This window comes from Mirounga angustirostris, unplaced genomic scaffold, assembly GCF_029215605.1.
Source record: "Mirounga angustirostris isolate CCGP_5_RB_7025 unplaced genomic scaffold, mMirAng1.0.hap1 SCAF_6, whole genome shotgun sequence".
Lineage (NCBI taxonomy): Eukaryota > Metazoa > Chordata > Mammalia > Carnivora > Phocidae > Mirounga > Mirounga angustirostris.
In genome coordinates this window covers 145,887,620-145,912,933 of record NW_026991714.1, presented here as the reverse complement: position 1 = coordinate 145,912,933, position 25,314 = coordinate 145,887,620, and the positions used below count along the sequence as shown (strand labels likewise).

At 43.6% G+C, this 25,314-nt stretch overlaps 1 protein-coding gene across 1 annotated transcript; it reads left to right on the top strand.

Annotated features, from left to right (window-relative positions):
• Nucleotides 1–1,951: 1,951 nt before the first annotated feature.
• Nucleotides 1,952–22,757, top strand: CUZD1 (CUB and zona pellucida like domains 1). Its single transcript, XM_064595387.1, has 9 exons — nt 1,952–2,740; nt 4,951–5,101; nt 6,881–7,092; nt 8,472–8,622; nt 8,955–9,172; nt 9,652–9,824; nt 10,888–11,279; nt 19,698–19,966; nt 21,204–22,757. The coding sequence occupies exons 1-9, from the start codon at nt 2,659–2,661 to the stop codon at nt 21,377–21,379; spliced, it is 1,824 nt and encodes a 607-aa protein (XP_064451457.1). The 5' UTR covers nt 1,952–2,658; the 3' UTR covers nt 21,380–22,757.
• The last annotated feature ends 2,557 nt before the right edge of the window (nt 22,758–25,314 follow it).

Genomic DNA, 25,314 nt, shown 5'->3' with positions numbered 1-25,314 from the left:
CCTGCCCTGAGACCTTCCGTCTGGAAGTGACCTGTCCCTCTTGAGTTCCTGAAGCATTTTGTCTGCCTCTGCCGTCTCCTGCTCTGGCCTTGTCTTCGGTGTTCACGTGCGCTTCGAGTCTCTCCTTGCCAGCGAGTTCCCATCTCCCTCTGGCCCTCACCCAGTGGGCAGCACCGTGCCCAGGACCCTGGAGGCCCTGTGCAAGCATGTTCTGTACAGGAATTCCACAGGGACTATGCCTGAAGTTCAGGTATCCCAGGGTCCATGAAGGAGGCAGGATGGGGCAAGGGCTCTTAGAGACATCCCTCTCACAGGCAGTAGGGACAGTGTGTAACATGGCTTTCAGAACCAGATAAACTTGATTCCAATCCAACTCTGCCTTTCATTAGCTATGTGCCAGTGGGGGAGTTTCTTAACCTCTCTGAGCCTCATTTTCCTTGATGTGAGCTGAGGGCTTGCATAGGTGACGGTGAGGATTAAGCAAGATAAGGTATACCGGCCCCACAGGCCCTGGCATCCTGTGATCTCATGGTAAGTTGTCCCTGGGCTGACCTGCTTGTCTCCTGGTTTCTAACCCAGGGTTCTTTGCCCTCTGCTAGTCCCCCTCCCAGGAGAGTAATCACAGAGCTCTTACACCAGTGGTGGTGGCTCAGGGAGCTAGGAGATCACATCCATCGGAGATCACATCCATAGGAGATCACATCCATAGGAGATAGGGAGAGGGCTTCAGTAAGAAAGTGGGGGTAGGATGGGGGTCTGTGGGCACAGCTGAGGGTGAGCAGCCCTTAGTAATCAGAAGGGTCCCTACCCTATACTTCTGCCCCTTGCTCACTCTCACCTGGTACGTGGCCAGCCCCAGAAGTCTCTGAGCTGACAGGAACCGAGTGGAGCGGTGCCAGGTACCTTGGTGAGTGTCCAAGCTCCTTGTGAGCACAACTTCCCAATGTCGCAGGTGCTGGCCTTGCCGCTGTGGTTACTGGTATGAAGCCAAATGCCTGATCCAGGGGCCTGACTGGGAATAGTCCTCCTGGGTCACAGCCCTGCCCGGGAACCCAAGTGCCCTAGAGCCAAGTAAGGGTTTCTGGGCAGCAGGACAGAAAGACATGGAAAGTTGAGGGCACCCAGGAAGGGTTTTAAGGTAGAAGTTCAGTCTATGGCTACCATTATTACCTCCACAGAGCTGCTGTGAAGATCCTTAAATATTGGCCACCATTTTCCATCAAAGTTCCATCAAACTTAGAATAAAATCCAAATGCCTCATCTGACCTACAGGTACTTCACAATTGGATCATTACCTGCCTCTCCTCACCTTACATCCCACTTCCCTCCCCTTTACTCACATCCACCACACTGGCCTGCCTTCCCTTACTTTGTAGACATGCCCAACTGATTCCTGCCTCAGGGCCTTTGCACTTGCCCATTCTTTTGCCTAAAATGCATCTCCTAAGCCCAGATCACAATTGAATGCCTCTCTTTTTCTGTTTGCTCAAATTTCATCTTTCTCAATTTCACCCTAATATTGCATCCCCCCTGAAATCTATCCCATCACCCTGTTTCCTTTTATATTCATAGTACCTATCACGATTTGTAATTTATTTCAGTTTGTTTGCTCTCTGTCTCCTCCACTTAGAGAGTAAGTTCCATGGGGACAAGGACTGTTTTTCTCATGTTCAATTCCAAATCCCCAGACTGTATAACAGTAACTAACAAAAAAAAATTTTTTTTTAAAGATTTTATTTATTTATTTGACAGAGACAGAGAGGGAACACAAGCAGGGGGAGTGGGAGAGGGAGAAGCAGGGAGCCCGATGCGGGGCTCGATCCCAGGACCCTGGGATCATGACCTGAGCCGAAGGCAGATGCTTAACGACTGAGCCACCCAGGCACCCCTAACAAATATTTTTGAATAAATGAATGAGTGAAACAGTCCCATATAAAAGCTTCTTGTGAGTATGACTTACTGATGTCACAGGTGCTGGCCTTGCCACTGCAGCACCAGGCTCACCTTGGACACCAGGATTCCTTTCTGTCATCTGTAAAACACAGTGCCTAGGGGCCTTTAATTCGCCTGCTCCAGGCTCTCTGGGCATAATGGTTTGAATTCCTGGAAGCTGAACCCACGCTTGTACTTTCTTTTTCCTCGCCATCCTGGGCCACCTCCTTCTCTCCCTCAGTCTCAGCACCCTGGCAGGCATCAGAGTGACCTACCTGGACCCACAGTGTGCCCAGGTGCCACCTCTCTCCCCAGCTGATCGTTTGACTGTAATTTTTAGAGAAGAGCAGTGAAGGCTTAAGATAGCAGTAGCGCTACCCGCTTCGTGATCTGCATAAACGAGGGCCAAGGCTCAACTCCAGGTCGGTGCCCGGAAGAATTACTCGGTGCTTACTGTGTGCCACGTGTTGGAGATCCCCTAGGAAGAGCTTTACTTGGCAACTTCCCGTAAACGTCCCAGGGATGAGCTGGGGAGAGCGAACACTCACTGTTTGGGATTGCTGATAATAAATCAGCCGCACAGCTGCTCTCTTCTCACGTACGTCTGGCCCTTGCATGGTCAAACTGACACTCCCTGAAGGTCTCCAGAAGGCTCTGAAGCCAGATATGGAGCCCTGGGAAGTATAAAGCCTGCTCACCCTTCAGGCTGTTCTTCCCTTGACAACGATGGAGGCTGTGAGAAGGCTCGTCCTCTTGGTCCTTTTAATTGTGCCATGTTTGGCAGAGTTGAATTGGACCAAGTCTGAAGGTAAGAACATTGAACCCATTGTTTCCTAACGAAATAGGGAGACCTCCTTTCAAGAGGTCTCTGCCGAAAGTTTTTAAAGTTTTAATATCTGCTAATAGCCTTAATACAGGGAACATTTATTTATATGCTCTTCATGTGATTTTGAATTAGTACCAAGGTTTATTCAGGCCTATATGACAATATACATAAAAATGTAAAAGGATAAAGAATTTTACTGATTTTACTACTGAGAATTAAATATTTAGGAGATAATTATAAAAGTGCACACAAACACACTGTGCATTTACATAATTGTAAGAAGCAATGTAAATTTCCCTCATTTATTCTGTAAGTTGTAAAGACATACAAAGGTATATACTTTGGCGCTTTCTTACAAATCATAAGAAAGGTACCCAGGATCTACTTTAAGAGAAAAAACAACTACCTGAAATTTATTTTTGTTTAAAATACATACATTGGAGCATCTTTAAAAATCTGGAAGTAGACGAGAAAAGGAAAGGTCCTGGAAGTTTTTACAAGAAGTTTTTAATGGTGATTTTTTTCCCTGGATGGGTGGGATTATACTTTTTTCTTTGTCTTTGCTTTCTGATATTTTTTACTAATAAACATAATAGTAGTTATTGTTAGGGGAAAACAAATAAGAGACTATTGTTATAAGGACGTCACCTATCACTCACAGATAAAAAGGAAAATGAAAAGCTTTTTGTTTCTAAGTGGAGTTTTTAACCATTCATTGGGTTCCAATTATGAAGTATTTGATTTTCTTGTTCACATTCCGTTACAGCTGCCACTGCTTCTCCTCCCTCCTCCTCCTTTTCTTTTAGTAACAGCTTTATTAGGATATAATTCACATACCATAAAATCCACTCTTCTAAAATGTAAAATTTACTGGTTTTTAGTACACACACAGATTTTGCAACCATCACCATTATTTAATTTGAGAACATTTTCATCACCCCGCAAAAAGAAACTCCATACCCATTAGCAGTTACTCCCCATTTTTCCCAATGCTCTCAGCCCAAGGCAACTACTAATCTACTTTCTGTCTCTATAGATTTCCCTAAAGTGGACATTTCATATGAATGGAATCCTATAACCTGCGGTCTTTCACTCAGCACAGTATTTACAAAGCTCATCCACGCTGTTCCATACATCAGTACCCCATTCCTTTTCATTACTGGATCCTCCTGCATTGTATGGACAGACCCTATTTTATGTGCCTTCATCAGTTGGTGCCCATTTGGGTTGTTTCCCCTTGTTTGTTATTTGGCTAATGCTGCTGTAAATAAACATTAGTGTACATGTCTTCGTGGGAACATATGTTTTCCTTCCCTTTGGAGATATGCCTAGAAGTGGAACTGCTGGGTTATGGTAACTCCCTGTTGAATCTTTTGAGGAATTGTCAGATGATTTTCCTAGCAGCTGTCCCATTTTACCTTCCCTTGAGCATTGCAGGAGGGTTCCAGTTTCTCCACATCCTTGTCAACACTCATCTATTTCCTGTTTCTGACTCTAGTTTTGCTTCACATCCCAAATGGTATGAAGTCATATCTCACTGTGAATTGCATTTCCCCAATGGCTAATTATGTTGAGTATCTCTTCATGTGTTTAATGACCTTTATGTGTTCTTTGGAGAAATATCTATTTTTGTCATTTGTCTATTTTTTATTGAGTTGTCTTTTAATTGTTGAGTTATAAGAGTTCTTTATATATTGTAGATACAAAGCTTCTTTGTAAAACCATCTTTCTTTAAGCCCTAATATAGTCTTTATTTATTTATTTAATTTTTAAAAAAAGATTCTGTTTATTCATTTGACACAGAGAGAGAGAGAGAGAGAGAGCACAAGTAGGGGGAGTGGCAGGCAGAGAGAGAGGGAGAAGCCGGGTCCCCAGTGAACAAGGAGCCCTGATGGAGGACTCAATCCCAGGACCCTGGGATCATGACCTGAGCCGAAGGCAGACACTTAACCAAAAGACCCATCTAGGCACCCCTATAGTCTTTATTTTTTATGAACCATATATAGAGAAATAAATATTTTCTCCCCAAGGGCTCTAAGAGGGGGAAATCAATGGCTGGTGGCTTACTTTGGAATGAGCTAAATACCATCACAATTACGTGCATGCTTGTATGTGGGAAGTAGATGCCTAATCCCTGGAGGAGAAGGCCGGGGCAGCTGACTTTCCTCAATGTCAACTGTGGTCTCTCCCAGGCAAATCAAGCTGCCAGGCCAGCTTGGGAGGCTCCAGCCAATCAGATACCCACAGGGCCCTAATCCTGCAACTCAATCCCAACGAGGACTGTACCTGGACACTAGAAGGACCAGAAAACAAAAACATCAGAATCATCTTTTCCCATTTCCAGTAAGTAGTGGCTTTACTTTCTAATAAGGGTGGTTGAACTCTGGTCACACTAGGGAGTCTGTGTCAGAAAAACTCAGCTGGTCCTAGAGGTAATGGTAACTCCCATGACCACGATGATGATGATGATAATGGTTAATAGTCACTGACTGATGACTGGGCCCCTGGCTCTGGTCACAGAGGTCCTGGAGGTCGGTATAGTTATAGGCACAGGGAAGTGGAGAACTTGTCTCAGGTCACATGGTAAGTGGAATGACCAGCATTAGTACCCAACTAGTCTAGTTCCATTTGGAACAGGCCCTAAAACACTAAACTTATAGTCCCAGACTTTGCTATGTGTTCTAATCAGCAGGGGAGCTTCCCAAAACCCAGATTCCCAAGCTGAACACCATAGAATTAGATCAGGATCCCTGGGGGTGGGAACCAGGCCATTGGGTGTTTTTTCTTTAACTTGAAATCAATATCCACTCACCAATGTTTTCTCTGAGTGCCCAGGTCATGGCAGCGTGAGGCCAAGCTGAGCACAGGGCCCTGCACCAGGAGCCTCCCTCAGGGCTCCAGGAGAACTTCCTCAAACCTCTCAACAGCCCTCTGGGGTAGATGCAATCTAATCCCCACTCAGTGGGTAAGAAATCCCAGAGAAGTCACTTAATGTTCCCAAAGTCACAGACTAATACAGGTGGGAGAGAACTAGAATCCAAGCCACCTGGTTCCAGGGCCCAAAGTCTTACCCAATCCCCATGGTTCTAAAGCTGGAGAGTCTCAGAGCACCTGGGGGGAGGGTTTTGAGAAAGCAAAATTGCTGGGCCCTGGGCCCAGATTGCAATCCAGGTGGGGGCCCTACACCCTAGAAGGTGGAACGGACTTCTCTTTGGCCCCCACAGAAACAAAGGAGAAGGGGGACTTCCATATTTCCTAGACTGCTAGGGCTAAGAATCGTATATATTATTCTTGGTTTGTCGAGAAAGGCAGGACGGCAGCGTGGCAGAGTGAGGGAAGGGAGATGAGCAGTTCACATTTCTTAGATGCTCCCCACCCCCCCACACCAGATGAAGGCTGTGACATCCCCATTTACAGAAGAGAGAGTGAGCAAAGGAAATAGTAAATCACTTGTCCAAAGTTACACAGCAGGTAAGGGACTAAGGTGGAAGGAGAATTGGGGTTTGTCCACCCTCGTGTTTTCCCTCTAGGGCATCTTGGCCCTCTGTTGGGATTCTGAGGGCGTTTGGAGAGACCCTGTCAGAGTGGGCAGAAAACAGTCATCCTGGTCTGCCCTGTCCAGCGCAGGGCCTGGGACTGTCCTTACCAATGAGGACATGGGGATGGGAGGGAAGGAAGGGGCATCTGGGAAGATGCTAAATTTGCTTTACCCTGAGAGAGGGGGCCAGGGAAGAGTTGCTTCCCCTTTCAACAGCCTTGGGTTTCAAACCTCAAGGGGAATGAATTCTAAATAAGAAGATCTCACCTGACAATTTCCACTTGAGTATGAGGAACAGGAGAGATGGAAATGGAAGGAAAGGGGTCTTGGATTCCAGGCCCACCTCCCCCCCTCCCCCGACTTTATAGAAATGTTGGCAAAGCAGTTCAGTCCCCTGAGGCATTTATAGATTGATGGTGTGTGGTTTGATGTTGAGGAAGGTGGGGGTGGCTAGTCTTGGAGAGGTTGGAATGAAAACAGATATGCCACTGCACTGGAAACTGGGATGCCAGTGTGAACAGTTGACACTCTGAACCCCCCTTGCCTGGTGGCTCGTCTCTAACCACAGTGTGTTCTGTTCGCAGGCTTGATCCTGATGGAAGGTGTGAAAGTGAATACATTAAAGTTTTTGATGGAAACTCTACCAAGGGGTCTCTGCTAGGGCAAGTCTGCAGTAAACATGACTACATTCCTGTTTTTGAATCATCCAATTCATTAACGGTTCAAATCATCACCGACTCTGTAAGAGTTCAAAGAACTGTGTTCATCTTCTACTACTTCTTCCCTTCTGGCACCTGTGAGTTCTCATTTATACATCCTATGCACACACCACTTACGAGCATGGAAGGTTACACACTCTCCTGCGTGGGTTGTTATAACCTCGAGTCTGAGCTCTCTGTTTGTGAGAGCACAGGTTCTCTAGTTCGTGTACGTGAGAATTGCCTGGAGAGCTTGTGAAATCAGATTCCTGCCCCCTGCCCCCTCCCCCTGAGACTCCGCTTCACTGGTTCTGGGATGGAGCCCACGAATTTGCCTTTCTAACCAGCTCCTGGTGAGGTAGATGGAAGGGGCTGATCAGATGGCTACACGTTGGGGTGTACTGTGTTACAGACCAAAGCAGACTCTCTGAGTTTGGCCTGTTTTAGAATAACCCTGAGATCCTTTGAAATGCCCACTCGGGGCCGCTCCTCCCTCTGGTCTGATTCAGAAGATCTGCGTTGGGGCTCGAGAAACCTTCACGTCTGACAAGTTCCCCAAGTGACTGACAAAGATTGGAGAGCAGATGATGAGAAATGCTGACCTAACTTGTCAGGCAATCAGACGTTACCCGGGTTCTGCATTCCCAGCACCCAGATTCCACTGCAACGCAAAGCAGAATGCCAAGAAATTCCGCAAGTGGGTTCGTGAGCAAAGCTCCACGCTGGTTTGCTTTCTGAGGCCCAGAGCTGACTGTGTCACTCTCCTCTTAAACCACACAAATCTCCAGAGTGGAGCAGTCACGGTTTTCCAAAGCCAGACCCAGGCCACCTTTTCAGGCCTTACCTCTGGCCACTACCTGACATGCATCCTATGCTTTAGCCGACCTCGACTGTTTTACATGCCCCGAAAGCGAGCCTTCAGTGTTGCTTGTCTGTTTCTCCCATCCAGCTGCTTGCTTCCCGACTGGGGGAGGGAGGGACCCAGGATGGCTTCATGTTGGCTGCATCTGAGCTGACTTGGAACGATAGCGTAGGGTAGGGAGAGGTGAGACCCACAGGAGGAGGACTCCCGTCTGCTGGAACCAACAGTCTGAGGAGCTGCGGGAAGAAAGGACATGTTAGAACAGCAGGTCACGTGGAGGTGGCTGATGAGGCTGGAAAGCTGGGCTGGGGCCAAGTGAGGAAGAGCCTCCAATGACAGTCCTAAATGATGTCTTTTTCTGTGGCTTAGTCCAGGTGACGGAGGGTCTCTAAAACTGGGACAGATCTTACAGGGTCACTCTGCCCTGCACCAGTGGTCAGAAAATCCAGTGATAAAGAAGGGTGAAAATCTCAATATGCTACCAATTCGAAAGAGGGCAATGGAACAAAATTTGGGTGGCGGTGGGGGATTGCTTATTAAGCTCAGTGCACAGCACGGAAACTAAATGAAGTCTCTCTTGATTTACATTCTTGGTCACCCTCACATCCCTTTCAGCTATTCCAAACTGTGGTGATTACTTGGACTCCTTAGAAGGATCTTTCACCAGCCCCAATTACCCAAACCCACATCCTAAGCTGGCTTATTGCATATGGCACATCCAAGTGGAGAAAGGTTACAAGATAAAATTAAACTTCAGAGACATTTTGTAAGTACTGTGGTCCATTTCTGCTGTTGGAGAAATGCAGGGAGCCCACCTGGGAATGGGGAAACCTGGGGAAGAGAAATTATGTGAACCTCCTCATAGATGGCCACTTTTCACAGAATTGGTGTATAGAGAAAACACTAATACTAGTGCATTGAACTAAGCTGTCGATTTTTCTGAAGATTCTGAGGTCACATCAGGGACTGGCAAAGCCCCAAGTTTGTCCTAATCTTGAGATAGCATCGTGGGGAAAAATCTTTAATCACTTAAGACTGGGATTGCTGAGAATTGAATTGGTTTGGAAAGCTTTTTCACCAGAGGCCCTACTTCTCTAGCTTAGAAGCGGACGAACACTGCAGATTTGATTTCATTGCCGTCTATGATGGTCCCTCCACCACCACTGGCCTGATTGGACAAGTGTGTGGCCATGTGAGGCCCACCTTCGAATCCTCGTCAGACTCATTGACCGTGGTGCTATCGACAGATTACGCCAACTCCTACCGGGGCTTTTCTGCTTCCTACACTTCAATTTATGCAGAAAATATCAACACTAGTAAGTCATGTTCCTTAGCTATTTTGAGCTCTCTGAAGATTGTGTCCATAGAAACTGCTCCTTGATTCTTAGCCTACCTGTGGCTATCCCTATTTGCAAGCCTGTCGTATATACTTTGGAACATATATTCATAATCTGAAGCTGGAGAATCAGTTCTGTGCATTGCTTAGTACGAGAGGAAATTAATGGTTTTATTAACTGGAAAAAGATTTCTGTAGAAAATAGGGACCGTTTTCTGTAATGCCTTCTGTAAAGGCACTATTAAATATAATAGATTTACAGATTCAAGTTGCAGACAAGGTCACAGTGAACATTGTAGAAGGTGAATCAACTGCTCTGCTGTCTCAGGCTTCTGATTACGGTTCAAAGCAAAAAGGGTTTTGAGTTTTTATATAGTCTTCTGTACACATAGCTTTTCAAGATCCAAAGTTCCTAGCTGACATAAACATAATCATCCTCTTTTTTTTTTTTCTGAACAGCATCTTTAACCTGCTCCTCCGACAAGATGAGAGCCATCATAAGTAAATCCTACCTGGAATCATTTGTATACAATGTGAATAACATACAACTGAATGACCCAACTTGCAGACCAAAAATATCAAACGTGGTGGAATTTTCTATCCCTCTTGATGGATGTGGGACAATCAAAAAGGTAAAGTGAGACACTGAGCCGGGTTTTGCCAAATGCCAGTGGTGCGCTGGACAATGCTGGCAGCAAAATCCTTGCTGGTGGCTTTAACGAGCCACTCCCAAATCTTTATGGCTTGACACATGGCAAGCCTGTGTGAACATTTACATGCACGCACACATTTAAGCACAAGTGCCAAATCAGCACATTTATTTTCAGGGTAATTAGAGGTGGTTCTCTTTCCCAAAAGGTGAAGAACTCTGAAAACTCACTGAAGAACATTTGAACATCTAGATGCTGCGAGTGTAGCAGCCTACCAGTAATACTTGTATAGAAAATGATTAGATCTCACATTTAGCAAAAACCGAGCTGTATTGTCATGATCTTCTTCTTTCCCCTGCAACGGGAGAAGGTCAAAACGTGATCCTTGTTTTAAAGGTGAGGGACAGAAGTTTGTGATTTGTTTTCCATTTTCTAGAACTTCAAGATCTCAGACATTTGCAACCTGTAGGTCCCTTTAGGTTGTATACCCTGAACTTTCCATTCATGTCATTAAACAACAATCTTGTTGAGAAGAATGGCAGCTTACTCCAGAGAATCGATAAGGATAGAAATAAATCATTACCTTCTGCTCCAAATGAACACCTATTATGTGTGCACCCTAGGGAAGGCAGCCTGGGGAAAACCTATTGCAAGACTTCTGTCTGCATACACTTGGGAAGCCGCCCAGTGAGCCACACTAACCTAATGATACTTACGGAAGGAGGCCTCACCTTACAGGGTCTCAGGTCTCTCTAGGGATCGAAGTTTGCGTTCAGAATTGTTTTTAACATAACTGAAAAAAGTTCTGTCTAATTCTGTCTTCAGGTCTTTCTAAGCCAAGCTCTTATCTCTCATCTCAAATGTTTTCTTCCTACCCAGAAGTTTCTTAAATAAAGCATACTGGAGCCTATAGTATCCTGACATGAAAGCGGCTATCTTGTGATTTAAGAAAATTGTGTCTCTACCCACGGATGTTATTCATATCTGTGCTCTAAACTATTACTGGACTTAACATACAACATTTGAATTCCATCTCATTCTGCAGGTAGAAGATCATTCAGTTACTTACACCAATATAATCACTCTTACTCCATCCCCCACGTCTCAAGTGATCACCCGTCAGAAACATCTGCAGATTATTCTGAAGTGTGAAATGGAATCTGATTCTACCGTGGAGATGATGTACATGACAGAAGATGACATAATACAAAATCAAAGCGCACTGGGCAAATATAACACAAGCATGGCTCTTTTTGAATCCAGTTCATTTGAACAGCCTTTCCTGGAGTCACCATATTATGTGGATTTGAACCAAACACTTTTTGTGCAAGTCAGTCTGCACGCCTCAGATCCAGATTTGGTGGTGTTTCTGGATACCTGTAGCGCCTCCCCCACGCCTGCCTTTACATCTCCAACCTATGAGCTAATCAAGAGTGGGTACGTACTGCTGGGTGACATACTTTTCTGAGGATTAATAGTGACTTGAATGAGGTGGTATTTTCGGTGCATGGATACATGATTCATGTATGCATACTGCATAATTTTTTTCTAGTACTGCTACCATGGAATTTCGTAAATGTAATCATTTTATGAAATAGAGTCACTGTGTACTAATTACAAATAAGTTACAGCATTTCTACAACCACAGCCCATATCCACTAGAATTTTTAGTCTATTTCCAAAATATTTGCTGGTAGAAACGAATTTATTTTTTGTCAAGAAGGCTTTATGTTTTTGTTTTTGCCTTTTTTCTCCACATTTTGGTTATTTTCAACAAAATCCCCAAAGATTATTTCACTTGTTCCAGCTCCAGAACACAAACGTAATGGAATTTGTAAGTCTCTATGGAATTCTTTAAAAAAAAACCTAAAAAACCAGTAAAGGGGCGCGTGGCTGATTCAGTCGGTAGAGCATATGACTCTTAATCTTAGGGTCGTGAGTTCAAGCCCTACATTGGGCGTGGAGCCTACTTAAAAAAAAAAAAATTTTAGGGGCGCCTGGGTGGCTCAGTGCGTTGAGCATCTGCCTTCGGCTCAGGTCATGATCCCAGGGTCCTGGGATCGAGCCCCGCATCGGGCTCCCTGCTCTGCGGGAAGCCTGCTTCTCCCTCTCCCACTCCCCCTGCTTGTGTTCCCTCTCTCACTGTGTCTCTCTCTGTCAAATAAATAAATAAAATCTTTAAAAAAAAAAAAAATTTTTTTTTAAGTAGTTTTTTTGGAAAGGAAAGGTCTCCTTTTTTTTCTATAAGCTGATGGACTTTAACTACATCAGCCATACTGACACATTCATAGCAAGTGTAGAAAGTAATGTGTATGGGCTCTAATATATCTGAATTGATTTTCTAATTAATTCACATGAAATAGAAATTTTATTGCTGGAGGGAATTTTATTTTACCCAGGAATCAGATTCATAGCCTTAGCTCACTGTAGTCTGAGCTAAAGACATTGTCTTTCTTTCTTTTTTTTTTTAAATTTTTTTATTCTTATATTATCCCCATACATTACATCATTAGTTTTAGATGTAGTGTTCCATGATTCATTGTTTGTGCATAACACCCAGTGCTCCATGCAGAATGTGCCCTCCTCAATACCCATCACCAGGCCAACCCATCCTCCCCCCACCTCTAGAACCCTCAGTTTGTTTTTCAGAGTCCATCATCTCTCATGGTTCGTCTACCCCTCCGATTTCCCCCCGTTCATTCTTCCCCTCCTGCTACCTTCTTCTTCTTCTTTTTTTTTTCTTAACATATATTGCATTGTTTCAGAGGTACAGATCTGAGATTCAACAGTCTTGCACAATTCACAGCGCTCACCATAGCACATACCCTCCCAGTGTCTATCACCCAGTCACCCCATCCCTCCCACCGCCCCCCACTCCAGCAACCCTCAGTTTGTTTCCTGCGATTAAGAATTCCTCATATCAGTGAGGTCATATGATACGTGTCTTTCTCTGACTTATTTCGCTCAACATAATACCCTCCACTTCCATCCACGTCATTGCAAATGGCAAGATTTCATTCGTTTTGATGGCTGCATAATATTCCATTGTATATATATACCACATCTTCTTTATCCATTCATCTGTCGATGGACATCTTGGCTCTTTCCACAGTTTGGCTATTGTGGACATTGCTGCTATAAACATCGGGGTGCACGTACCCTTTCGGATCCCTACTTTTGTATCTTTGGGGTAAATACCCAGTAGTGCAATTCCTGGATCACATGGTAGCTCTATTTTCAACTTTTTGAGGAACCTCCATACTGTTTTCCAGAGTGGCTGCACCAGCTTGCATTCCCACCAACAGTGTAGGAGGGTTCCCCTTTCTCCGCATCCCCGCCAACATCTGTCGTTTCCTGACTTGTTAATTTTAGCCATTCTGACTGGTGTGAGGTGGTATCTCATTGAGGTTTTGATTTGGATTTCCCTGATGCCGAGCGATGTTGAGCACTTTTTCATGTGTCTGTTGGCCATTTGGATGTCTTCTTTGGGAAAATGTCTGTTCATGTCTTCTGCCCATTTCTTGATTGGATTCTTTGTTCTTTGGGTGTTGAGTTTGATGAGTTCTTTATAGATTTTGGATACCAGTCCTTTATCTGATATGTCATTTGCAAATATCTTCTCCCATTCTGTTGGTTGTCCTTTGGTTTTGTTGACTGTTTCCTTTGCTTTGCAAAAGCTTTTTATCTTGATGAAGTCCCAATAGTTCATTTTTGCCCTTGCTTCCCTTGCCTTTGGCGATGTTTCTAGGAAGAAGTTGCTGCGGCTGAGGTCGAAGAGGTTGCTGCCTGTGTTCTCCTTTAGGATTTTGATGGACTCCTGTCTCACATTGAGGTCTTTCAACCATTTGGAGTCTATTTTTGTGTGTGGTGTAAGGAAATGGTCCAGTTTCATTCTTCTGCATGTGGCTATCCAATTTTCCCAACACCATTTGTTGAAGAGACTGTCTTTTTTCCATTGGACATTCTTTCCTGCTTTGTCGACGATTAGCTGACCATAGAGTTGAGGGTCCATTTCTGGGCTCTCTATTCTGTTCCATTGATCTATGTGCCTGTTTTTGTGCCAGTACCATACTGTCTTGATGATGACAGCTTTGTAATAGAGCTGGAAGTCCGGAATTGTGATGCCGCCAACTTTGCTTTTCTTTTTCAACATTCCTCTGGCTATGCGGGGTCTTTTCTGGTTCCATACAAATTTTAGGATTATTTGTTCCATTTCTTTGAAAAAAGTGGATGGTATTTTGATGGGGATTGCATTGAATGTGTAGATTGCTCTAGGTAGCATGGACATCTTCACAATATTTGTTCTTCCAATCCATGAGCATGGGATGTTTTTCCATTTCTTTGTGTCTTCCTCAATTTCTTTCATGAGTATTTTATAGTTTTCTGAGTACAGATCCTTTGCCTCTTTGGTTAGATTTATTCCTAGGTATCTTATGGTTTCGGGTGCAATTGTAAATGGGATCAACTCCTTAATTTCTCTTTCTTCTGTCTTGTTGTTGGTGTATAGGAATGCCACTGACTTCTGTGCATTGATTTTATATCCTGCCACTTTACTGAATTCCTGTATGAGTTCTAGCAGTTTTGGGGTGGAGTCTTTGGGGTTTTCCACATAAAGTATCATACCATCTGCAAAGAGTGAGAGTTTGACTTCTTCTTTGCCGATTTGGATGCCTTTGATTTCTTTTTGTTGTCTGATTGCTGTGGCTAGGATTTCTAATACTATGTTGAATAGCAGTGGTGATAGTGGACATCCCTGCCGCGTTCCTGACCTTAGGGGGAAAGCTCTCAGTTTTTCCCCATTGAGAATGATGTTCGCTGTAGGTTTTTTATAGATGGCTTTTATGATATTGAGGTATGTAACCTCTATGCCTATACTCTGAAGAGTTTTGATCAAGAAAGGATGCTGTACTTTGTCAAATGCTTTTTCTGCATCTATTGAGAGGATCATATGATTCTTGTTCTTTCTTTTGTTAATGTATTGTATCACGTTGATTGATTTGTGGATGTTGAACCAACCTTGCAGCCCAGGGATCAATCCCACTTGGTCGTGGTGAATAATCCTTTTAATGTACTGTTGGATCCTATTGGCTAGTATTTTGGTGAGAATTTTTGCATCCATGTTCATCAGGGATATTGGTCTGTAATTCTCCTTTTTGATGGGGTCTTTGTCTGGTTTTGGGATCAAGGTAATGCTGGCCTCATAAAATGAGTTTGGAAGTTTTCCTTCCATTTCTATTTTTTGGAACAGTTTCAGAAGAGTAGGTATTAATTCTTCTTGAAATGTTTGGTAGAATTCCCCTGGGAAGCCATCTGGCCCTGGGCTTTTGTTTGTTGGGAGATTTTTGATGACTGCTTCAATTTCCTTAGTGGTTATAAGTCTGTTCAGGTTTTCTATTTCTTCCTGGTTCAGTTTTGGTAGTTGATACATCTCTAGGAATGCATCCATTTCTTCCAGATTATCTAATTTGCTGGCATAGAGTTGCTCATAATATGTTCTTATAATTGTTTGTATTTCTTAGGTGTTAGTTGTGATCTCTCCTCTTTCATTCATGATTTTGTTGATTTGGGTCATTTCTCTTTTCTTTTTGATAAGTCTGGCCAGGGGTTTATCAATCTTGTTAATTCTTTCAAAGAACCAGCTCCTAGTTTCGTTGATCTGTTCTACTGTTCTTTTAGTTTCTATTTCATTGATTTCTGCTCTGATCTTTATTATTTCTCTTCTCCTGCTGGGTTTAGGTTTTATTTGCTGTTCTTTCTCCAGCTCCTTTAGGTGTAGGGTTAGGTTGTGTACTTGAGACCTTTCTTGTTTCTTGAGAAAGGCTTGTATTGCTATATACTTTCCTCTTAGGACTGCCTTTGCTGCATCCCAAAGATTTTGAATAGTTGTGTTTTCATTTTCATTGGTTTCCATGAATTTTTTAAATTCTTCTTTAATTTCCTGGTTGACCCATTCATTCTTCAGTAGGAAGCTCTTTAGCCTCCATGTATTTGAGTTCTTTCTGACTTTCCTCTTGTGATTGAGTTCTAGTTTCAAAGCATCGTGGTCTGAAAATAGGCAGGGAATGATCCCAATCTTTTGGTACCGGTTGAGACCTGATTTATGACCTAGGATGTGATCGATTCTGGAGAATGTTCCATGGGCACTAGAGAAGAATGTGTATTCCATTGCTTTGGGATGCAATGTTCTGAATATGTCTGTGAAGTCCATTTGGTCCAGTGTGTCATTTAAAGTCTTTATTTCCTTGTTGATCTTTTGCTTAGACGATCTGTCCATTTCAGTGAGGGGGGTGTTAAAGTCCCCCACTATTATTGTGTTGTTGTCGATGTGTTTCTTTGCTTTTGTTATTAATTGCCTTATATAATTGGCTGCTCCCATGTTAGGGGCATAGATATTTACAATTGTTACATCTTCTTGTTGGATAGACCCTTTAAGTAGGATATAGTGTCCTTCCTCATCTCTTATTACAGTCTTTGGTTTAAAATGTAATTTGTCTGATATAAGGATTGCCACCCCAGCTTTCTTTTGGTGTCCATTAGCATGGTAAATGGTTTTCCACCCCCTCACTTTCAATCTGGGGGTGTCTTTGGGTCTAAAATGAGTCTCTTGCAGACAGCATATCGATGGGTCTTGTTTTTTAATCCAATCTGATAGCCTGTGTCTTTTGATTGGGGCATTTAGCCCATTTACATTCAGGGTAACTATTGAAAGATAGGAATTTAGTGCCATTGTATTGCCTGTAAGGTGACTGTTACTGTATATTGTCTGTGTTCCTTTCTGGTCTATGTTGCTTTTAGGATCTGTCTTTGCTTAGAGGACCCCTTTCAAGATTTCTTGTAGGGCTGGTTTTGTGTTTGCAAATTCCTTTAGTTTTTGTTTGTCCTGGAAGCTTTTTATCTCTCCTTCTATTTTCAATGACAGCCTAGCTGGATATAGTATTCTTGGCTGCATATTTTTCTCATTTAGTGCTCTGAATATATCCTGCCAGTCCTTTCTGGTCTGCCAGGTCTCTGTGGATAGGTCTGTTGCCAATCTAATGTTTCTACCATTGTAGGTTACATATCTCTTCTCCCGAGCTGCTTTCAGGATTTTCTCTTTGTCTATGAGACTCGTAAGTTTTACTATTAGATGTCAGGGTGTTGACCTATTTTTATTGATTTTGAGGGGGGTTCTCTGTGCCTCCTGGATTTTGATGCCTGTTTCCTTCCCCAAATTAGGGAAGTTCTCTGCTATAATTTGCTCCATTATACCTTCTGCCCCTCTCTCTCTTTCTTCTTCTTCTGGGATCCCAATTATTCTAATGTTGTTTCGTCTTATGGTGTATCGCTTATCTCTCGAATTCTCCCCTCGTGATCCAGTAGTTGTTTATCTCTCTTTTTCTCAGCTTCTTTATTTTCCATCATTTGGTCTTCTATATCACTGATTCTCTCTTCTGCCTCATTTATCCTAGCAGTTAGTGCCCCCATATTTGATTGCACCTCATTAATAGCCTTTTTGATTTCAACTTGGTTAGATTTTAGTTCTTTTACTTCTCCAGAAAGGGTTTCTCTAATAACTTCCATGCTTTTCTCAAGCCCAGCTAGTATCTTTAAAGTGATGATTCTGAACTCTAGATCTGACATTGTACTAATGTCCATATTGAGTAGGTCCCTGGCAGTCGGTACTACCTCTTGTTCTTTTTTTTGAGGTGATTTTTTCCGTCTTGTCATTTTGTGCAGAGGAGAATAGATTAATGAGAGAACAAAATGCTAGGAGAGTAACAACATCTCCAGAAAATATACTCTAAACAAATCAGAAAAGACCTGAAGTAGCGGGAAAAGAAAGGGAAAGAGAGAAAAAAGAAAAAGAAAAAAAAAAAGAAAAAGATAAAGATAAAAACAAACAAAAACAGAACAAAACAAAACAACAACAACAAAAAACCAGAATGTGATCAAATATGATCTATATGGTATATAGATCAGTGCCACACACTAGATTTTGGGTGTATTTTGGTCTGTTAGAAGAACGTGCCTCCCAAAATTTTAAAGAAAGAAAAACTTATATATATACAAAAATAAGGGTTGATATGATGAAGGGATGGAATATGACTGTAAAGATGGAAAGTATAAAAAATTTTATAAAAGGAATTGATAAGAAGTTGTTTGAAAAAAGAAAGGATTTAAAAAAAGAAAAAAAAAGGGAGAGAATGTGGTCAGGCAGGGGAGTAGAAAAAAAGCCATATACTAGAGATTTAGGGTATATTTTGATCTGTTAGAAGAAACTATCTCAAATTTTTAAAGAGAGAACAACTTATATATATATATGCCAAAAATACGGGTAACTACTATGAAGGGATAGAATATGACTCTAAAAATGAAAAATAAAAATGTTTTTTAAAAAAGGAATTGATAAAATGTTGGTTGAAAAAGGGAAAAAGAAAAATTCAAAAAAACCCCCCAAAAAACAGTTTAAAAAAATTAACTTTGAAAGACTAAAGAATCATGGTAAAAACGCCGTGAATTCTATGTGCAGTATTCCCCTAGCGCTGGAGTTCTGCCGTTCTCATTGATCGGTAAACTTGGTCTTGGCCGGCTGTTCTCGCTGATCTTCTGGGGAGGAGCCTGTTGCCGTGGTTTCCAAATGTCTCTGCCGGAGGCGGAAGTGCCCCACCCTTGCCCCCTCCCGGCTAAGTCATCTGCTCGGGTTTGCTCTCCGGGCTTTTGTTCCCTGCGAGCTTTCCGTCCAGCTTTGGAGGCCGAGAGTGAACATGGCGGCCTCCCAATCTCCGACCCGGAGGAGCCGAGAACTCGGGCCTGCTCCTCAGTGCGCCCCCAGAGAAAAGCCGCCAGTCACTCCCGTCTCCCAGTCTCCGGCCGCACTCCGTGCTCACCCTGCCTGTGACCGCGCGCCTCTATCTCTGGCACCAAACCCCGGGTGGAGTCTCCCAACCCAGCCGATCCCTGCGGTGCCCTCCCGCGCGGCTCCTCCCGGGGGAGGAAGGTGAGTCTCCCCGGATCTGCCGCTTGTTGGGTCCCTGCTGGAGGAGCAGGGGCCCGACTGGGCCGCGGATCCCGGTCAATGGCAGCCCTGAGCTGAGAGCCCGCGCCTGGGCTCCGCCTCTGCAGCCGCCTTCCCCGCTCCGATCCCTGGGAGCTCTGCCACACTCAGGCACCCCGGTCTTTCTGTGACCCCGAGGGTCCCGAGACCACACTGTCCCCGAGGGTTCCACCCCCCGCTTAGCCACCGGAGTGACGTCCCTCGGCGGAGCAGACTTTTAAAAGTTCCGATTCTGTGCTCCGTGGTTCTATCACTTGCCAGAAGCGGCCGACGGAGGCCCCTCCCCCGCCGTCTATCCTCCCGAATATCGCCTCGGATTCACTTCTCCGCACGTCCTACCTTCCAGAAAGTGGTCGCTTTTCTGATGAGAGAGTTGTTGCTCTTCTTTTCTTCGATCTCCTGTTGAGTTTGTAGGTGTTCAGAATGGTTTGATCCCTATCCAGCTGAATTCCTGAGAGGAGACGAAATCCAGGTCTCCTAGTCCTCCGCCTTCTTGCTCCGCCCCCTCTTTCTTTTTTTTTTAAGTAATTTTTTTCCTCTCTAAATTTTTATTTAAATTCTAGTTAGTTAACATATAGTGTAATATCGGTTTCAGGAGTAGAATTTAGCGATTCATCACTTACACAATGCACCTGATCTCATCTGATCTCAGAAGCTAAGCAGGTCCAGGCCTAGTTTGTACTTGGATGGAAGACATTTTTTTCTAGAGAACGTTTTGGCCCACGAATCACACCATTCAAAGAAAACTTTGTATCCTCTCTTTTCAATATTGAAAAGACCAAACTGTGAATTTTCTAAATGTGCCATAAATTCTGTTACAGATGTAATCAAGATGAGACTTGTAAGATGTATCCCTTATCTGGACACTATGGAAGATTCCAATTTAATGCCTTTAAATTCTTGAGAAGTCTGGGCTCCGTATATCTGCAGTGTAAGATTTTGATATGTGATCATAGTGACCCTCAGTCTCGCTGCAACCAGGGCTGTGTCTCTCGAAGGAAACGAGACATTTCTTCATACAAATGGAAGACTGATTCTGTCATAGGACCTATTCGTCTGAAAAGGGATCGAAGTGCAAGTGGAAATCCAGGTAAGAAAAAAAGCTATTTCATGATCTAAGAACACCTCATGGTTCATTAAATTCTGCTCAAATGTATTCCTTCTTAAGCATGTACAGTTTAGAGATTTATGATATTTGTAACAAAGCCCTAAATAAGGTGAGCACACAAGATTAATTTTTCTTTCTATTAGTTGATAAAATGAAAACCATGTACCTTTTAAGCATATGATGCACTGATAATTCACCATTATTCGCATGGCTTTTGAGTATAGATGTAATGTCCTCACTTCTAAAAACAATAGTTTCTCTTAGCTTCCTGACTTATAGACACACCATGGCAGATAACAGAATCAAAAGCAATGTATTTTAATTCCTAAATGAGTAAAATCAGATGAACCAGCGTCTCACACAAATCACCTTTTGGGGGAAAAAAAGCAACTTTTTCTAAAACAGAGAAAATACTATATTTTCAACACAGCCCCGCTTCTTTTTTAAAGGTTGGAAAAATGAGCCCTGCCATGTCCCATAACAGAGTGATAGCGAATGCCCAAGGACAAGCCACGGCTGAATGGCTTCGATAGACTATAATTACATGGAAACTGTTTATAAGAATTTATCTCATATGAAAATGACCCTGGCATAAGAGAATCTTATGACCTCTGTCTTTATTATTATTTGAATGGTTTGGGAAGGAGTAGGAGTCTAGTTTGTAGCAAAATATTTCTATGACAAAAACAAAAGAACACAAACAAAAATTAAATCCAGTAATTTTATAAACATAGTCACTAAAAAGATGATGCATCTATGGATATTAGTCTAAATTAGTTGAAAATTTGTGAACGAAAGTTATAGAAATATCATGCACATTAGAAGAGTACCCTTTTCCTGTTTGAAGAGAAGAAACTAGTTGTTTCTCCATCGATCAAATATATTTTGGTGACTATGGGAGATAGTGACTATCAATAGATGAACCTGCAGTTGTTTGATTTTGATACTTGAATTCCACAAGTTTCTCACCTTATGTCAGGGAAACAAATTAACTATTTAAACAAACAAATGTAAGGACATCTTGGCTTTTAAATTAAACAGAAACATAAACTAATTGAAATAGTTGCTAGCAGTTCCTGTATGTTGTTTTGGCATTAAATAGCATATATTCATTGATGCCTAAGATTTGTAGGCTATGGAGAGATACACATTCATGAAAATTTTGTAATGCCAAGTGATACTTTTCTTTAAATGATTTTTGTCTGGTTTCCAATTATAGGATTTCAGGATCAAATACACAGAGAAGAAACTCAGAATCAACCTTTCGACAGTCTGCATCTGTTTTCATTCATGGTCCTTGCTCTGAATGTCGTGATTCTGGTGGTGATCATAGCGAGGCATTTTGTGAATCAGGGAACAGACTACAGATACCAGAAGCTTCAGAATATTAACTAACCGGTTCAGCCTTCAGTGAGACACATTTCTCCCGAATGCCAAAGGAAATGCTGCCTCATGGCTACACATTATGAATAAATTAGGGAGAACCCCATAAAAATGACACACAGGTCCTGCTGTCACCATGTTCAGAGTGTGCTGTCTTGCAGGGGTGATTGAAATGAACAAACATTATGTCCGTGCTAAAGAACTGAAGCCACCAACATATTAAATGAATTAGAAATGTCCTTTGTCACAAGCGTGAAACATTCTCAGTAAACATTAGGTGAAAAGAAGAAGGTTGTTTTTACTTAAATCTTCAACATTAGATGTATTGGTTTCCTAGATGCAAATAGGCTACCTTTTGAAACATATACAAGGGTTATAGTTGCTGAAACTAAGTGTGATGGAGAGAATTGCCATCTTGTTTATTCACTATAATGCAGAGCTTTAGCATTTTACAACTTACATCTCAGAAAGGGCTTTGGAAAGAAGAAAGCTATTTCATGATCTAAGAACAGGGAAGAAGAACCTGACTATAAAAGGAGAGCCTTCTGTATAGTTTCTAGGTTAATGAATGAAAACAACAATTCTCCTCCCATTTACCATCAAACACCAAAGCCAAATGTAATCCTAACAAGGAGTAGTCCGTTCTGACTGGCACTTTCCTATCTACGGTATCAAGGGCCTCGATGGGCACTAATCTTACCCATACCAAACATCATATTGAATTCTTTGTCTTAGATGGACAATACAACTCTACCCCATCACCCAACACCACCACGGATGTATATCAGGTTCTGATATATGAGGCAACCACATTTCTGAATGCCCAAGAATGTCCCAGATGCATGGATTGGCTACACAGTGTGCCCAGGGAGTATGCCACGAGTAAGACAGCATCTCTGCCCTCATCAGACAAGTTGTTAGGGGCCTGCTGGCTTTCCAGCTCCAAATGAAAACAGATCTTCCCCATTTTCTTTTCAATATTTCCATGTGGATCTTCCAAGCACTTGCCCCAAGTGGCCATGCAGTTGAGTCCCCTCCCTATTCATCTGTATGACTAAAGGGAGCTACTGCAAAGCTCTTCTCTAACCGAACGTGAAAGCACTTAAGAACGTAATTAGAATGGGCAAATCAAATTCAGTCGACAGCATTTAAAAACTGCCTGGTCCCTGGCCCACCCGCCGTCTTTCTGCCAGGAGCTGGCTGAGCCTGTGCGGGCGGCCGGGCGTGGGGGCTGCTCAGAGGCACGCCAGGCACGACAGTGTAACACCAAGAAGACTGTCACATAGTGTGGCTCAGGAGACAGTGTAAAACTACATCACCATGAGTCAGAAAACCCTTCGCAGTGCAGCTATCGAGTTATACCAATGCATCGGAGCTATCAAATAATACACAGCAGAAAGGTTTTTTTCTGCAGGAGAAACTGCAGTAAAGTAAGTAAAGGTCTGGAGTTGGTGGCCTGGGCTTTAGTCCTTCCACTTACCTGGTGGGTTACGTTGGCCAGGTCACCTTCAGCCTTGATCTCCACAATTTAAAACGGGGAAGGTAGCAACTGCCCCCCCTCCCCTCGCCAAGTGTTGAGGTTGTGAGGATTAAATGAGGAAATGGGCTGCGGTCAGGGGCTACCTGTGTTCCACTCGCTGCTGGTGATGAGTCCCCACGGGCAGCCCCCAAGTTCTGTTTGAGAATTACTGCTCCCTCAGACCATACCTGGTACTGACTGTCATGCATTGGGTCCCGGGAGGAAACCTCTGGTAGAGAGGTTTGTGGGCAGAAGGATTCCTGGGGTGTGTGCCTAGACCCCAGCCCTGGAAGGGGGGAGGGAAGCAGGCCTGGGCAGGGGGTGGTGACCGGTGAAGCGGTGACAGCAAAAAGCCCGGCCACCCCCTGGAGCCCTTCAGAGATGCCCCCACACTGGGGCGTGGTGTCCTGGCCACATGAGTGCCTCTACCGACCAGGCATCGGTTGAAGGCTGCAAACGTGCACAGGGCAGCTGCCTTGAGCTGAGGGCATCCCTACAGAGCGGAGATGTGGGCGTCACACCAGAGCGGTCATCATGCTCACTTCCCAGAAGTGCAGGATTTTCAGAAAGTCTCACGGTGTTCAACTCTGACTCCATGTGGTATTCAAGAGACATTTTTTTTTTTTAAGATTTTATTTATTTATTTAAGAGAAAGAGAGAGAGGGCATGAGGGAGAGGGGGGGAGGGAGAAGCAGATTCCCCGCCGAGCAGGGAGCCCAAGGCAGGCTCGATCCCAGGACCCCGAGATCACAATCTGCGCTGAAGGCAGATGCTTAACCGACTGAGCCGCCCATGCGCCCCTTAAGAGACATGTTTAACGAAGCATTTCAGCAAGGCTAAAAGCAAAATGGGCAATGGAGTACCAGCATGTTCGAACAAGATGGGAGGGTCACCTCATTTCTACTGAGCAGGGTGGAAGCCAGGCTACCCTCGTGGCCTCTGCTGTCCCTCCTCCTGGGAAGGTGGAGTCACCTCGTTACCTCTGGGTTGGGGGGGTAGAGGTCTTGGCTCTCTACGAGGTCTCCTCTGACACCATCCCAGAGTAGTCTCAAAGGGGTGGCTTATACCTGCCCACTGGGGTTGGAGGCCCAGGCTCCCTACCTGGTCTCCACCTGACATGGGGGTTGTTGGGGAGGCCCCGGTTACTGCGCAGAGGTGATAGCACCCTGGGGAGGGGAAGGAAGATGGAAGGGATCCTGGGGGCAGGTGGAAGTCTAGGCTCCCACTTCACCTTTGTTGGCTGGGCTGGAGGTAGGGCCACAGTTTTACCCATGGCTCATGGTCTCGCCTGGCTTTACCCGTCCTTTGGCTAGAGAGGGCAGGCTTCTCTTGGGGCTTTTTTTGTCTCCACCCATTGGTGTTTCTGGATTGCAGGTTTCTCCCTGTTAAGTGCGTTTTGATCCATAAAGCATGGAATGCTCAGCAGCAGCCATGGCGTTCACACTTCAACGTTCCTCAGAATCACCTGGAGTGCTACTGGAAAGGGCAGCTTCCTGGCTCCCATGTGCTGAACTGCACCCGGAGAAGCTCCCTGGAAGTTCACTGGACACTTATTTATTTATTCTTAAAAGGTCAGTCCTTTCCTTGTCAACACTTTTCACGTTAGGCGTTTGTTAAAAGCCATAAGATTCTAACTTTGGAAGCTGTTAGCCTCCCACTTCCTCAACACATATGGGATAGATGCAGTTAATGGGTAGATAAGCTTCGGAAAGGAGAAGCTCTAGCAGCTCAGAGCTCCTTGGAAAACTCCTTAATTCATCTGAGGCATTCCTGTGAAATAGATGCCCGATGCTCAAATCATGTGACTGAAGATGAAGGTACTTGGTGACAAATGATTAACTTTTGATTTAAAGATGCTGTCTTCACCAGATGACCAGCAACTATATTTCATCAACTTCTACCAGGTATAAACAGAGAACACCATCAAAATACCCATCAGCATCCTATTTTTATCAAGATGGCTATTGATGAAGGTCATGTTTGACATGAGACAGATGTTCCCCTTTAGGGGCAATGCCCACCCTCGGGTCATGTGTCAGATTTTCATCTCTTAGGACTTCAGGGTTAGCTCTCAGGCTCCCCAAAACCCTGTCCTCCTCCCTGGGAGACTTGATCATACTGTATTCTCATCTCATGCATGCTCTTAAATGACAGAGATGGGAACAATTTCTTGGACTTGAGAACTCATATTTTAAATGTTACTATTGAATATTTCTTGACAAGCAAAAAAAAAAAAAAAACCTGACTATGTCCAAGACTCTTTCTTTCTTCTTTCTTCTTTCCTCCTTTCTTTCTTTCCTCCTTTCTTTCTTTCCTTCTTTCTTTCTTTCCTTCTTTCTTTCTTTCTTTCTTTCTTTTTTTCTTTTTCTTTCTTTCTTTCTTTCTTTCTTTCTTTCTTTCTTTCTTTCTTTCTTTCTTTCTTTCTCTT